Source organism: Rhea americana, unplaced genomic scaffold, assembly GCF_003343005.1.
Source record: "Rhea americana isolate MKP2758 unplaced genomic scaffold, rheAme1 scaffold_84, whole genome shotgun sequence".
Lineage (NCBI taxonomy): Eukaryota > Metazoa > Chordata > Aves > Rheiformes > Rheidae > Rhea > Rhea americana.
Window position 1 is genome coordinate 1,123,740 of NW_028187023.1, and position 16,812 is coordinate 1,140,551.

The 16,812-nt window shown below is 44.8% G+C and overlaps 1 protein-coding gene across 1 annotated transcript in view; it reads right to left on the reverse strand.

Annotated features, from left to right (window-relative positions):
* Positions 1-15,940, reverse strand: part of BMF (Bcl2 modifying factor) — a 22,626-nt gene extending 6,686 nt beyond the window's left edge. Inside the window, exons 1-3 of the mRNA XM_085323311.1 lie at positions 15,338-15,940; positions 14,069-14,389; positions 12,928-13,091 (exon numbers count right to left, since the gene is read on the reverse strand). Of these exons, the coding sequence (XP_085179437.1) occupies positions 12,928-13,091; positions 14,069-14,384 (480 nt within the window). The 5' untranslated portion in view covers positions 14,385-14,389; positions 15,338-15,940. The remainder of the gene's footprint in view (positions 1-12,927; positions 13,092-14,068; positions 14,390-15,337) is intronic.
* Positions 15,941-16,812: the final 872 nt, after the last annotated feature.

The following is a 16,812-nucleotide window of genomic DNA, read 5'->3' on the forward strand; positions in this document are numbered from 1 at the left end:
AAAAGAAAAAGAAAGAAAAAGAAATATAACTGGTGATCCATCTGTAAGTGATTTGACACCATGAAGGTCAAAGGGTTAATCTTCAATTTAAACCACACTGCTGAGACAGCAAAAGTCTGATTTCATCTAGTACAAGAAAACACATTCGTGCACACACACACTCCCCCACCCTCCCCCCACCACATTTTCCTTCCCAGCATCTCCAAGATAATACTGCCCTTTTTATAGCCACTTTTGACAGTAAGCCATAAATAATCAGCCTTGGAGCCCTTTCCTATTGACTGGAGCCAATTAAACCTTAAGCAAGAACATACTTGAAAACACACAAAAAACCAAAACCAAGAGGTTATTTCAGGTCCCATTGTCAAAGAAGAAACATGGGAGTTGAGTTTCAGGGGGACACCAGACTATATTATGCAGCCTTTGGGCAAGGACACTGTTCCTTCTTTTGTTATATGTAATCACCTCTGTAAAAGTGGCTCCTATTATCCCCCTACCTTCCCGCACTTTAATGGCATCTCATGCAAACAGGTGGGTTTCTCTTTACACTGCCCCAGCTGGGATACTATTTCACCTCAATAACCAGCCCTCAATTAGAAGCCAGTCTTTGTTTTCTCATCCAGAATTCCATATTTGCTAAGCAGGACTGATGACTTCTGAAAAACAAAACAAAACAGCCCCAATTCCTCCCTCCCCTCCAAATCCCCAGCAGACAAGGAAACAGAAGACTGGCTYCCAACAACTTTGTCTCAGTGCACAGAAGTTTGTAACAGAGCACTGAAGCACGTTATATGAACAAGATGTTTCAACTTAGATTAGCCCAACAGGGCAGAACTGTGTGATTGCAAGGCATTCTTCATATAATCATGAAAGAGAGAGTTGCAGCTGTAGCTAGTATACTGGAGATGCATCAATGGACAGCTCTCCAAAGCTTTCCCAAATATCCATTGCATGATGTTCGCATYTCAGCACAAGTAGATCTGAGCCGTTTGAATCAAAAGTACACACAAAACAGGGTTCAGAAAGCCTGTGTTAACTCACATCTTAGCAATGTTCATTCTTTTTCCTCTCAAGACTTAARAGTTGTCTTCTGGATTTAGAATATTTCACACATCTAACCACACATCTCAACATCACTGAGCATAACCCACAGACAGGAACTCTAGAGCCTCCTATCTTTTATTTCAGAATATCCAGTTCCTGGGTTCAGTCTGCACTGATTGTCTATACATTGCTAGGTTTATATATACATATATACACATGTATGCATGCATATAAATAGGTACAAATACATACAAATACACATACACAGAGCATTGCTAAGTCCGTATGTTAAAGCAATCTTTTACAACTATTCCCTTGGCCTGGGTTATAAAAACCTAAATTGATCTCAAAAAGCAAGATTTTTTTGTTTTCCTGTTCACCTCTTAACCAGACTTGTCCTTCTTTGTCAAACTCCAGAGATTCTTCTCTCTTCTCCTCAGAGCCACATTTCCAAACCTGCTTGAACACGCATGTGCAACCACAATGGCTCAATGAAATCTAGATACTGTGTTTTTATCAAGCTATTACAGCTCAAGCTGAATGCTCTTTAAATAGAAACCTTCAGGGTAGCATGTGAGCACAATACCTACTTCTAGGCAGTTTCCACAAATAGCAAACTATGCTAGGAGTGCACAGTGGACATGCACACTACAGATGTTGCTTTCACAGATTATTTCCTTCCATTGACATCCAAAATGGTAACTAAGTGTCTTAAAGGGAATTAGTATGTAAGTGTAAAAGGAAATGTAAAAGGGTGTTTCAACATTTTTTTTTTAATCTAAGAGGTAAAATTGAAATATATTGCAATTTAACTGGTGGCCCCTCTTCAACAGAAGTTCTCAGGGAAATTTATAAAAAGTATTAATTTGAGGGCAGACAAGAGGGGATGTGTTAATCTGACTTCTGACAAAAGAACAAATGCATATTTCAAAAAGAATTCCTGCACTAATATTCCACTTCACATAGGAGACTGCTTTGAGCTTCTCACACATTACAACAGATTTCTAAATGATATCTCTGTCCTTCCCTCTCCTCAAGTTTTCAAGAAGAACTCAGAAATAAAGAATTACAAGTGTTTCACTGTGATAAGTAAACAAAGTCATGTTGAGAGAACAAGGTGGAAGGATAAAGCTCCTCCTCTTCCTGTGTTTTGGGGGAGAAGAGGTTTTTGGGTTTGTTTTTGTTTTGTAAATGAGAGATTTAGATACCTTCTTTTGGAGGAGTCACAAACCTGCAAGTGAATCACTGGGATACAGCATCACAAGTACTAAGAAAACAAACTCCAAAGATATTTTCATTTTAGTTCAAACTCTATTGTGCCTACAGGTAACCAGCAAGCCAAAGGCAGATTTCTTAAGTTTTATTTCTAGACCATAGGGCTTCTATTTTCCTGGGTCCATGTTCATTCAACATTTCCTTCCTCCAGCTGTAGTTCCACAAACATTCACTGGCTTGCATACTGAAAAGCCTATTCTCACCGTCTTYTCCTCACCCTAGCATTGGAAAGTGAACTAGAACAAAAAAATAGTCCAAGCCATAACTAATATGGCAAAAACGTTATCTTTACTATTGATCATGTCATCCTGATCCATCTGATTCATGTCATCTTGCAATCAAAATAATGCTTCTGGCAGCACAACAGAAAGGCAGGCAGGCAGCAAACAAGCACAAGACTGCTTCCTTCAATGGAAAGCCTAGCTAGCAGGGTTCGCAGAATCATGGCTTTACTTCAGGGCTGATTTGCTTTCTGTGGCACTAATTCAGTGTGGGACAAGAGCTACAGAATGGAAATGGCAGATAATCTTTGCAATAGAGATAAACAATTTACAGAAAGAACTATCCAAGCCTAAAACAGTCCTTTTTGCAAGTTTCAGCAGCTTTTCCCTAGATATGCCCCTGCTAAGACCAAAATACACAAATATCTCAATATTTAAATAATTAATTAATTCAGCTGCCAGGAAGTATGGAAAACCCAGGAGAATGACTCCATGAATTCTGCATCTCATTTTTCAGATGTGATGAGTTCCAAGTCAATTCTTGCAGTGTTCAATGACTCAACCAGCATGACTATTGTGGCACACATTTATATTTTTCCTAAGCTTTACTATGMTGACTTATCCCTCACCAAAACAATTCAACCCTCAGACTCACTGTTGCAGAGAAGTGTCAGAGATGAACATTTTGCAACCTCCCTGAGATAGCAGAGTGAATATTCTGAACCTCCTTTTCCTAGAAGGAAAGGAGCCTCTTTGGCCCTCTACCCTAACCGTGACTAAAGCAGACTGGAGTTGTGAATACAGTAAGTCAGCACAAAGCTGGAAACACATAAACCATTTCCTATTGCAGCTGCTGCTTTTTAAAGGGGATATCCTTAAGCGACTGTCTGTCTAAGATGCGAGGACGAATGCTTCAGTGAGTCACAAAAAAAAAAAAACATTTTACAGAAAAAGTGTCCTATGCAACAACAATACATTAACAAAGCCTATTCCATGAACTGCAGTGATGAAAGCCATAATACAGGTAAATGAATGCATAAAAAATAGCAAGAAACCTGCTGGAAGCAAATGGAGGAGGCACAAAGCTGACCTGAAGTTTATTCCCTCTTAGTAGTTAATTTTCCCAGTAAATGTTTCACACTAAGTATACAGATGCCCATCTGTCATACATCAAACAGCACTCCAAATGTCAAAAGCATTGTTACTCCTAACAAGCTCTTGAATGTGGTATTTTCAAGGAAATACTAGTAAAGGCAATACACACTTGAAGAAAATATTTATCCCTTTGACACAGCTCCTTGAATCTTTGAGCAAAAATGACTAGTAGATGAGTAGAATTAACTCTGTATCTGATAGAGAGGTGCCATAAATACCCCTCCTTAAAAATAAAGYGCGTGCTCATCATATAGACATACTGTATGTGGGTGTGGAACATTCCTATTGCAAACACAGAAACATGCACCTGTCAACCCTCTTTATTTCATGGGCAGCTTTTGACTTTGCTTCATGGTTTCCAGATGTTAAAGGTTCATATCTTGTCATATCTTGAAGGATCAAAATATGGCTGTAAACGGCAATATTATAGCAAAAGAACACTGGCATGTGTGCACATAAAATCTCATTCTTTCTTTAACTACTGATATAAGCATTAGCAGTAAGTTGTTGGGCTCTTATTTACTGCAAACAAAAAAAAAATACTTGCACACCAGGAGCAGTTGCTGACTCACTGTTGAAAGCTGTTTTGGCTGCCAGGTGGCTGGAGGCATATTGTGCTACCATAAAATATGCTTCAGTTCAGAAAGAGTGGAAAGTCACAGCCCTCAGGGCAGCTGAGGTCACACAAGGTGTCCCCAGCTGGAGAAAGAAATGCAGGCAAATACAAATSTTTCCAGCTGCAGTGCCTAATGACCAAAGAATAACGCAAATGTAAAATAAGTAGGAAAACAAGGAGATAGTAGCAGAGAGCAACTGAAAAGGGAGTTAAGCAGCAAGATTTCTCACGCAGAAAGGAGGACAAGGATCCTGCTCAAGAACCTTGATCCCTGTGACTCGCAAACCACACGGCTCTGTTATGCAGAACCAAATCTGCGGTAGCAGGAGAAGCTGTCACAAGTAGCGTTTCCTTCCCTAAAGCCTCAGTTAGGCTTTACGAAACGAGAGAGCCGGCACATGGGGGTGGGGGTGTGTGCGCAGGGGGATTATACAAAAATGGGCGCAGAGAAATCCAGAAAGGAGAGATTCAGGGTGCAGGAAACGGGAAAYACGTGAAACCAATTTACGAGGCTCCCCGGGGCCAAGGCAGCAGCACTGACCGTCCCCGCAGAGGGGAGCTGGCGGGGCTGCAGCAGCCCCGTTCAAGGCCCCGGCGCGGCCGCGGGCGCAGCCGAGCAGGTGAGCCCTTTCTCAGCTTCCTCGCAGCTCACAAACAAACTGGCAGCCCGCGCTGCCGCCTTCCTCTTCGGCCTGGGCCTGCAGGAAGTGGGAGCAGACAGACGCCATGGCAACAGCCAGCTGACTGCGGCCTGGGAAGGGCAGCTCCCGGCCAGCGCTTTCCCAGGCCCACAGGGCTTCCCCTCGCCCACGCTCCGGAGGGCATGTGGAGTTATTTTCCACTGGGGGCCAGGGTGGAGGGGGGGGGAAGAAGAGGGTAAATACGAGCCTTGTATTTCCATATAACAGGTGCTTTTGCTTTCTTCCCCCGGGCAGGATCCTCTCCCCCATCGTTTGGGRGAGGTGAGGGGGAAGAGCTCACCCGAAAGGATGGACACCTTCAGTCTGCCCCCTTCCCCAGCCAAGCCGGGGTGGGAAGGGAGAAGGTCCCCCGCCCCGCAGGCACGCACCCCTGCCCGCGCTCACTGTCCCCGGCAGGAAGCGGAGGCAGATTTATTTACTCAGCACTTAAACCGACTGTGAGTAAGAACTAATACTGCTGTTTTACAGCCTTATTTATAACCTAATCTGCATGCACGTCTGGGACAAACTGAGCTGTATTTCCGACTGATTCCAGCAAGGAGCACAAGCACGGAGGTGCTCCGGGAACCCGAGCGACTGAGGTGTACCTCAGGTTTCTGGTTAACCTAGAACTCCCAGGAGTTTTGCAGGGAAAATCCCAGGGTGGAGGTGGGCAGGGGAGGCCAAGGAGGCACAAGGCCACAGTCCGGGCACAGCGCTGGCCGGCTCTGAGGGCGGCTGCAGGCAGGTGCAGTGCTGGAGCCCGCGGGCAAGGCAGCCTCTCGTCAGCAGTTCTGATGACTCAGAGGCTAAATTTAGAGAGCGATATAAACACAGCAGCCGCAGCGCAAACACTGCCCAGCAGATCCCTTCTCACGCACAGCGCTCTGAATCCTCCCCGCTCGGTGAAGACAGCGTGCCCTTCGGCGGCTCTCTCCCCTCCACCCTAAGGGCTTTTCAGCGGGTCGCTGAAGGTGCGAGTTCCCCATCACCCACATCTTGTGACACGTTACATCAGACGACCTAATCAGGGTTAGCAGAAGTTGCCTCACCGCTTTTATTTTTAGACTGTTATTCTYTCTGCTATGGTGTGGTCCTCAAAGTTTCCTTTGCCACTGGCAAGGGTAGCTACCAAAAAAAAAAGAAGAGACATTATAAAAGGCTAGCAGGACATTCCTCTTCAATGGCTTCAGACAAAAGAGGGCTCTGCAGTTGGACACTGACTTTCCTGCCTTTCCACCATAAAATTTGAGTAAAATACAAACACACACACGCCTCTCTATAAATAATCATTCCAAACATCTCATCAAACCCGAGAGATGGCCGTATCTTAACGAGATCAACCAATCTAAGCAGAGGACTGCAGGCAGAATGACTGGGTTCCAATCAGTGATCACTGCGTGGTCTCAGTCTCAGACATTTCCTAGTCTCCACTGCCTTTTTCTTTTTTTAAAGGATATTACTGCAATTATTTCTTAAATAGAAAACCAACTGTGACACGGAGCTACAAGTAGAAAGCACACTGCCACTGTCCTAGCTAGCATGGTGCTCTGGGAGTCAAGGATTTGCAATAGACTGAAACATAGGGATTTTAGAGGAAAATAAGCAGCACTAAGTTATCTATATCACTGAATGATATTGCAGGTAATGTTAGAAATACTGTAAATCAATTCACTGTATCACTTGTACTGTCCCAAAGAATTATTTCATAATTTTTTGCTATGGACAATCTTGATATTTTAAGGTTGTAGCCCCCTGCCCCAAAACATTTCAGTCTATCATTTCCTGCCAAGTGAAGGATYCACAGCAGTCAGTTACAGTAACTCTTACATCTCTCCCATCACCAGGCTCCTTTATCCTCTGACCACTTCTTCTASCAGACCAGAAGTCTTGGGTTTTTTTGTTTTGTTTTGTTTTTAACACACACACACAGCCCCCTATTTTAGAGAGGAGACAATGGCATTAAAATCTTTTGTCTGCTGAAGGTGGGGAGAAGAAGAATAGATTAGGCTGACAGGAAAGTTTTGTGGTTTTTAGTAAACAAATATGTAATGGTTGTACTGCGTCATTTAGCCCTGCCTCCAAGGGTGAGTGGCCTTATGTTGCTGCTTGAMGAAAAGCAAAGACAGAGCAAGTATATGCAAGAGCTCCCCCCCTAATACTCTTTCAGCATTTAAGCTTAGGACTTCCTGAGCCAGTTGAGGTTTCTACCTATTGAGTGATCCTTCCATGGCCAGAAATTTGTCCAGATTCCCCTTGAAGCCAGCTAAAGTGCTGGCACACGCAATATCCCTTGGAAAGGGGTTCCACAGATCTACCTATTACACAAAAATTACCTCATTTACATTTAACTGGCTCCTACTAGCTTAACTTGATTTTTGCCTAGTTGTTGTACACCAGGAGAAGTGAGCCTATCCACCTCCTTCACGCCACGTTTGATCTGTTTAATATTTCTATCATATCCTCCTTGCTTTACATCTTTTTCAGGCTTAAGAATCCCATCTCATTCATTCGTTTCTTATATGGAAGTTTTCTCTGAACCTTTTCCAGTTCTGCTGTATCATTTTTGGAGAAAGGGAACGAGAAGTGCATGTAATAGTCAAGAYATGGGAAATATACAGTGGCATAATTATATTCTTGTTCTCCACTTCCTCTCGCAGCATTTCAAAGAATATTGTTTCAGATCAGACTTGAATTTGGCTCAGCAAGTTTCTATTAATCTGGTTGTCAGGTACTCAGCTCCACAGCTAGTAAGAAATCTGCCTCTACTTCCTCATATCAAGATCCTGATTCCACTGTGTGATATCCTCAATTTCCTATGAACACACCATTCCCTGAGCCTGAGATCACAACCCCATAGTCCTGYAAGCACTTTTCTCCACATCTACATCTCCCCAACCTCATATCCACCTTATCTTTTGCCCTCCCAATAGGGCTTCTAAATCCATCTTCTGACCTACTCATAGAACTCTCAACCTGGCACTTTCTTCCTTGCCATGTTCCTGCATCATCAGCCAGAAATTCAAGTTGTACACCAACTGGCACCCCACAGACAGTGCAGCCAAACAGGAGATCCACTGCTTTGCACAGCAGCAGCTGGGACCAACAAACAATCTAACAGCAGAGATTTTGCTGTAATGCGCTTACTGACTCAGGAAATAAATGGATGAATGCACTTAACAAGTCTCAAAGAGACTGCAGGTACATATAAAGTTAGGAATTGCTGCTGTCATAGGTTCAGCTGCAGGACAATTTGGGAATCTCTGCATTACCTTATTAGGAAGCTTTTCTGAATATTTTTCTAAAAYATAAAGACAGCATGAAGGACAGTTTCCAGCAAACAATTCCAGTTAAAAAGCTTCATGAGAAAGATTCCCTGGATGTCCTAAGTGCCTACAATGCAGAAAGCCTGATGGAGTCTGGGATAAGCGATTCACATGTAGTGCTGTGCACCCATTGCCCCAGACCGAGAACTCTTTGACAACTTACACACTGGCACTGCTGCATAAGCGGAAGTGTCTCGGAGGAGGCCTCAATAATTCTCATGAGAGACAGAGGGGGAAAAATATGCAAAATGTAACCAGTTTCACTTTCAGAGGAAAACAATTTTTCCTTCTGGACATTTTCAGTGTTATTAACTGAAAGCAAATGGGTACATTTCTAATAGTTTGTCCACAACTGATGTGAATATAGGCATTCAGACTCTGCACACTGCTTGGACCATCACACAATGACAGCAAGGGGGTTATTTGTTGAWCAGAGCAGGGAATTTCCAGAAACAAACACTTTTCTATAGCTAGACTCATGGTTTCTTTTTGAGCATGGTCAGCATATCTAAATCAACTGCAGGATTCCTGATGCGCTGGAAAGGGGCTTTGTTGTTGTTTGTAATGCACTTATTTACTCAAGAAAGCTCAGTTCTGATTCAGCATCTGGTTCTTATTGAGCCTCAGCTTTTTTTAAGCTAAGCTTTCCAGATGGGTTGACTGAAGCACAAGGAGGTCAAGAGACTTGTCTGAGGTCATACAGCAAGTCAGTGGCTCCGCTTGGACTGCAGCCCAGAACTGTTCAAGGCTACCACTCCTTAGCTCTTAAAGAGACAATTTTATCCCCTGCGAAGTGATCTTATCGTTGTGAAGAAGAGACTTGATAAAACTGGTCCCCTCAAATCTGCAGCACGCTTAAAAAAAGTTGTTTTATTGGGAAAAGAGCTGTAGTGTTTCAGTGTCTTAATGGAGCAAACTGAACTAACRGGTGTGATACTAACATACAGTCTGATTCACCTCATTTTACATATAAACTGTGTGCTCCTACAGGGGCTTTGCGCTACAGCTGCTGTCTCGTTTTCTATTCATGTCCCATCTAGCAGTTCGTCCGATCACAAAACACATTCAGCACAAGTTAAAGTTCCTTCTCAAGGCAAAAGAACTCATACGCACTCAGGACCTAAGGAGGAGCTCAAGCACTTGTTCTCACGGCCTTGAGAAGTAGGGCACAGACAGCACATTGCAGCTGACTGACCAAATACCGTAAGCTCAGCTCCAGCCTGTGTAACCACAGAAGGCATCTTTAAGCGCAGTTATAGGCTACAATACAGCAAGCACTTCGTACAGAGGGCACATAGATGCCATRGCAAGCCCAACCTTCCCTCTAACAGGGCATACTTGCTCCAACTCAAGCAAGATGCGATTGGTATAAGGTTCTCCCTCAGGAAGYCTGGTTTGGCTGTACCTTTGTTTTCTACRGGTAGGTAAAGAAGGTGGTGTGGAGGGCATATTGCCAGAAGCTACACAGTCAGGTAAGAGGTACTAAAGAGCTGGAGCTAACATAGATTGGTCCCACATGTCATTCTGTGGAGCCCCTTACAAATTGGACTAACACGTAGCAGACTCTGCTACTTCACAATGCAGAGCTTTGCTCAAGTCTTCCTGATAGTAAGTTATCTATTAAAGACAGTAAGTTAAGTAAGGTACCTTAAAGATTAAAGCCACAGAATGCTAGGGAATGTTGCATTATTGTTCTAGCACTGTTCTAAGAATAAAAATGCCAGGTTTTAAGTTACTGTATTCTGTTTAATAAATTAATAGGAAATGAAACCCTGAAAATGGTGTACATGCCAAAAGTGAGCATAGGTGCAGCCAACTTTCTCGTTCTTACAAGATACATACCCAAAAAATCTTTTGTATGGCCAAGAACCACAAAATAAATACCACATAGCTCAGGGAGCCCAGGGAAGAGATAACAGTGACTCTCTAGGGTTCCCTATGTGGGATGGGGTTAGACTGGGTGTGCAGCTGGGTCCAATGACAACTTGGTGACGTCAGCCTGAGTAGCCACTGCCTGCTCAGTTCCTCTTGAAGCCAGGGATGTACAGTAACCCGCAGCCTTTGTGTCAACATAGCCCTGCTGCTGCTGCAGGGCAGGCACCATACCTGAACTGCTGGAGAGCTTCATAGAACAAGAGCCATGTGAGGCAACACTTGAGCTAGCTGAATGCACTAACCCAAAATTGAAAGACCTTCCTAACTACTACTGAAGGAGCACAGACTTTTTCTATTTACAGGTTCAAAGATAAAATATTTCGTAGGCTCCAAAAGGAGGCATAGCCCAGTGAGAACTAGCCTTGCTCTCTTCTCAGGACTTCACAAGACCACACTGGTGTGACCAGCTTTGGTGGTATTTAAAAACTGATTCCAGACACCACTCTGGAAATGGTTGGTTTTGACCAAATGTTTGAGACAAGGAATGGGGCACTAACTTCTGAGATTAGTTTCACAGCAAGACAAATGACAGCCCAGTTTTCCATGTCTCAGGGATTACCCCTTCCAAACCACAACGCATTGTAAGCCAGTTCATGTGCCTCTAGAGGCAGACTGCTTCTTCAGCAAGAAGCTGAGAAGAGTCACTGAATGCAGGACAGGGGGGCTTCTGCACATGAGATCTGTGCCAGAAGCCAAAGGAAATCCTTCATGTAGGGTTTAGAGAGAAGGGACTGGGCATGACAACAAAACGCTTCATGTGGAACAGTGCCTTGGACACTAATATGTGGCTCAGTATTCAGTTTCCCTGACAAACAAGAAAGAATCCTTTAACAGATCCAAATGCCAAGGCCTATCCCAGGGTCAGGCTGTGGAGAACCACTGGCTGAACTATTCCATCTTTGGGTTAAATTTGATTTTTTCTTTTGTTTTTAAATTTAAATGGCTGAATGGCTCCCCCTCCTTTACAACTTGTTGCTCTTCCAGTTCAAACAAAGACAGCAGAGCTCCTCCTCTGCTGGCTGCAGGACTGGGTAGTGCAGGCGTTTGCTTTTGTTTACTAACTCTCCCACATGCTTGGCTGACACGCAATTCGCCTGGCCGGCAGTCCTGGCTACAGTCCTGTGCGTGCTGCTCAGAGCCCCTGCAACACACACAGCTCAGCTGAGGCTGAGCGGCAGCAAAGAGCCAGACCAAGGGCAATTTTAGTGGGCCTTTTTGGGGGGCATTCTTGGATGCATTTCCCAGATATCAGATAGGTACGCTCCCCAGATGAAAGGGGTCAAGTTACAACCAGTTCCACAGCTTCACTTCAGGGCTCCTCACAGGGATGGTTAACCTCCCCTTTGCTGTGAGAATCTGGCTACACAGAGCGGAGCCTTCAGCTGTTGCTGGTGAAAAGGTAGCAGTGGGGGAAAACCCCATTCAACCAAATACAACATACATTAAAAAGATCATGGTAGATTGTAGTTTCTCAGAYTTGTAGGATGGCATTCATAGCCCAAAACAACCTACATTTCTGCAGACAAATTTCCTGTTAAAGCTCCTTTAATCCTTCTGCTGCTTGAGGATGCCCAGCATTTCCAGAATCACAGAATTTCCTCATATCTTTCATGTCACAAGAGAGCACTAAAACCCTGCCCAGCCACAAGCCATACTCTCTGACCAGGACAGAGTTCCTCACTCACCTTTGAGAAGAGCTGCAACAGAGCCCATAGTTAATAGAGTAACAAAGTCCAGAGCAATTCACTTAGAGTGAGAGCTTTCTGTCACTCTCTGAAGTCAGCAAGAGTGTCAGCTTCTTCACATGCAAGTGGGTACACACTTTCCTTGTGGGGTTTGCATAAAGTAGGAAAAAGGGCTCTTTGCTGCACTTCAACAATCTCTGCCAAACTGCCTAAGATGGGATTTCCATTTCTTCACTATTTAACAGCAGAAGGAGGGCAAGGAAGGAAGAATCAGGCTTTTAAGGAGTGTTGTTTTTGCTTTGTTTCTTTGAAGAGAACAGTTTCTTCTTTTTTAAAGAAAACAAAAACAAGATTCTGGAGTGTGGTTTTCAAACCTGATGGCATCTTACAGCTGTCTTTTGTTGTGAGGAAGTTAGTCACAAGTCTGAGAGACACTAGCTTGGTCTGTCTCAGAGAAGAGTTACTAGCAAGTCCAACATGATCTAAATATACTTCTCAACATTTGAGACTCCTACCCCTAGACAATATAGAGCATCAAAACAGACTCCAGGCTTCTTGCCATTGCTGAGATAAGGAGCTGAGATAAGCCAGAGAGGCCCACTTGTGCCACAGAAGAGAAGATGCTGAGAGTGAGGAGAGTAGAGAAGAATGGAGCATGTAACAGAAAGCCAGAGGGAGAGCCCTGGAGAAAGCTTCAGTGACCCTGTCACTGATCAACTGCAAGAGCTGGAATAGCGACCGCTGATGTCAAATGGGATACTTTGCCAAGCAGTAAATGCAACCCCACACATACTCTTCCCTCTATCCATCTTTAGCAAGAGTCATAAATCTAGCATAAACAAAATACATAGTGAGACCCCAGACRTTTTATTGCTGCCAGCAATCTGCTGCCTTAGACGACAGCCCGCTTAACTGATGCCTAGAGCCAGCCTTCTAGAGCACCAAGCCAGGATAACTGACTCCCCACCTTCCCCTCCAAAAACACCCTACCCTTTGTATGTGGAGCCGGTGGAACTGGTCTGCAATGCACTGCAACTTCCGTGCAATCTGCACCTCAGCACGTGCTTCCCGCTGACCCTCCTGAGGCTCCTCTTGGAGACGTGGATCCAATGCAAAGCCAACTGGAGGAACGTGTAAACGGTAACCAGCATTCCCTACAAAATAAAGAATAAAGGTAAGAGGAGTCATTCTTCCAGCACAAAAAATAACTCTTCTTTTCAGAAGAGTTTTTTTTTTTTTTTTACACTTCATGGGGAAAAGGGCTGCACATAACCCTAARTTTTTGACTCATTCAGCTTTTGAAGCCCAAACAATGACTATGTACTGTAAGCATGCAGTAAAATATTCACTCAGCTTTTAAGTAGTTTTATATTGATTAAGCAAAGCATTTCATTTCTTCCCACAATCAAACAGCTGGCAAGATCTTACACTCAGTTCTTTTTGCTTATTCATAGTTCAACCATGTGCTGAGATCTTTTTAACAGCAATTTTACCATTTTACAACATCTCTGCCTCAAGCAGCCTCCCATTAAAGGTTGCTCTGTCCTTTCTGTCAGGCTTTTCTCACTTCTATGGCATTCAGCGTGACAGATTTGAATTAAAGTTGAACCGGATACACAAAACTGAGTGGGGTCCCATCAGTTACTACTAAAACATTGGACAGACATCCAGCGCAAGAACAGACATCCTACTTATCCAACAACCTTTACTCCAAGAAAGAGCCTAAGAGCTGTCCCATTAAGTGTAAACTTTTGCATTTTCCTCTCTCTGCTGAGAATTTCTAGGAGTCTTTTTATGCAGATGAGACAGTACAAGAGGTTAAGAAAACATATGCAAATGGCAGGATACAAGGTACAGTGAGCACCTGAATGTCCATGAGTAAAAATAAAATGTGATAAAGCCAAAAAAAAAAAGAAGGGAATATCAAACACAGCAGAAGCAATAAGCCAGGTTCCCTCAGTGGGCAAGTAAAGGTAAAAAAAATATAAGCTGTCTTCAGGGAGTAGGACAATAACAAAATAGCTGGAGTCCTTTAATTAAACACATTAATGAAAGGATCCTTGCTTGACTGGGGAAGTGCTAAAYGGACAGTTTCCTATCTGCAAAGCTGGTGGCACTGGAGTGCTCTTACCATAGAAGAGTCTCCGGGGCTCTTCAGTGACTCCACAAGGCAACATAACATCCTGACTGGAAGAGGACGGGCTGAGTGTTTGAGTTGCCTTGTCCTGCTGCTCAGGATGCCTGCTACCGGGACCACAGCAGTGTGTGAGGGGGAATAGTTGAAACCTCCCCAGAAGGCAGCTGTAGGACTGGTTCTGTGTGAAAATGCCAGTTGCAGTCATCTCACCAGGCTGACCTGCAAGTCCAAAGTCATCAGAGTGAAACACGTCATCGTCCAGCCCATCCAGGCTAGAATAGTCCTCTTCCAGGTAGCTGGGGCGATCCATTGCTCCTGCAATAAAAGGATATTTGAGGAAACAACTAAGACACAACAAGAATGCAACCCAGGAGAGAATGCCTTCTGCTCCAACAGGAAAACACAGCTCTTTCTTCCGTGTCTGCTTCCCTCCCAGTGCTGTCCATCTGCATGGGCAGAAGAGATGGGTGACTCAGCGATGAAGATCGGGGCTTTGAGGAAGTCCTGGAGCCCTGGGCCAGACAACATGGAAGTTACCAAGTGTCTAAGGCTCCACCCATGACTCCCATTCCACATCTAGTCACARTGAGGGAGCAACCACCTACCACAGCATGCAAAAACCAAACACACATTGTCTTAACCACCACCAACCCCAATCCCTCAAAGTGCCATGTGTCAGTCAGTTTCTTTGGCATTTGTTTTGCTTTAGTCTGCTGTGTTTGAACTCTGTGGAACCCCATTCATTTTTTCCCCATCTATTACTTATTGATGAAGTAAAGCTTTGTAATCACAAGGCCGCATTGCCAGCCTTTCAAGAAACCCTAATGGTTGCAAAACTCACAAGAGCTGGCAAAGCTATTTTTGTCAAGCTCTCCATAACTTTTTCCCTGTATAAGGACCAGTTTTCCCTTCGAGTTCTTATTTCTGCTCTCAAGTCCTAAAGTTGTCAACTCAATTGATTCATTACCCCCTTTACCTCAAAGTAAGTCTGCATTATTGGTGCATCCCTATTACTAAAAAAGAAAAAAAAAAGTTTTTTGGTGTCAGTGCTTAAAGCAGGACTTCCATAGTTGTCACAGTGAACCCTCCCGAGCTCTGCTGCAGCACAAAGTTGGATAAAGAAGATGGTGGAGAGAAGGAAAAAAAAACCCATCACCAACAAAACCGTATTAAAACCTAAATCACAATTTCAGGGCTCTTTGCAAATGAACAGTAATTAGAAACAGATTTAACAAAGAAGCCATGACTCCCTTTACTTGTTACCTGTGCATCTAACCCAATTGGAAGACAGTCTCCTAAGAGATCCATCTCCAGGATTTCCACCCAGTTCCAAACAAGGCAGTGAAATTCAACTCTTCATGTCTCTTCCTTTATTCTGGTTTGCGAAGCATTTAACAGAACAGAAGACTAGCAAGAGGAATTTCAGGCCTGAAGGAGACATTAATAACAACTTCATAAGGTTGTGTTCAGGGCTCCCCTTGGTGCTCACATCTCCCCCCAAGTGAATAGTACTCACCCCACCAGCACGTTAAAGGAGACACAGGGACTGAACAGCGCAAGAACTATTATGCAAGGCTCTAACATGGGCACTACTTCAGCTATTCAATTTATTGCCACTCAGCAGTTCACTCCAGCCCAGGCACAAGCCCCAAAGAAGAGTCTGCAGAACAGGACAGAYACAAGCACCACAGCTGCTCCAGATCTGCTGGATGACAGTAGTGCTATCTTGGCATAGCCTTTTCTTCAGTGGCTTAAAGTAGCACACAGAGCTTAGAGACACAGGCATAACTCTTCTGCCATCTTTTCTGTCAGATCGCTCTCACCTGATAGAAAGGCAGCATGATAATGTATTTGTCTCTGCAGCAAGATTTGCCAGATCTCAGCTGTCAGAGCCCCACTGGGATGCATGCGTTCATTGCAATAGAGCRCAACAGAGCTAAGAGGCAGACCAAATGCTTAAAAGATGGTCTAGAAAGCAAGTAGTCTAACTCTGCCTCTCGCAATAGTCACTTTATTCCAGAGCTCTTAGAGAACGCTCAAGAGCGTGCAGAAAGTAGTCTAAAGCATAACTTACCCTAGAATTTCATTAATTTCTTTCCATGATCTTAAAACGTAACTCATTCAAAGAGCCACGGAAAGTGCGAGATGGCGCTTTTCCTGCGGGAGGTACCGGGAGCGAGCTGTGCTCCACAGGTCCGCGGGGCGCCGAAGCCCACGCGCGGGGGCCGGCGCGTCCTCGGCGCGCTTCCACGAGAAAGCAAGAAACCCTCCCGGCTGAGGAAGCCGGCGCGGCGTCAATGAAATTCTTATACGCTGCGATCACATGCCTACTCTGACAAACGGAGGGGGCAGGAAAACCAGAGGGAGGGCTCAGCGCACACGTGCGTGCCAGCTTCCCAAAACAAAGCTGGCCGGTCTCACCCCGGGACCCAGCAGCCCTTTTAACTCCTCCGCTGCCTCTCCGCCGCGGGCTCCGGCACCGCAGAGCCGCTCCCACCTGAAGGGTTTAACCGCCGCTTTTCCGTCCGGGGGGAGGCAGGGCAGAAAGCTCAGCCCGACGGGGCGGCTCGGCACGGGAAGCGCCCTCGCTCGCGGCGCGCTTCCGAGCCACCACGCGTGTCCGGCACCGCGCACGTGAGCCGCCGCAGCGCAGAGCGGCTCCCAGGCGCGCAGCGTGCACCGCAGCTGCCGCCGCCACGTCGGTGCCGCCCCGCACTAACGCGGGAGCACCCGCCCCG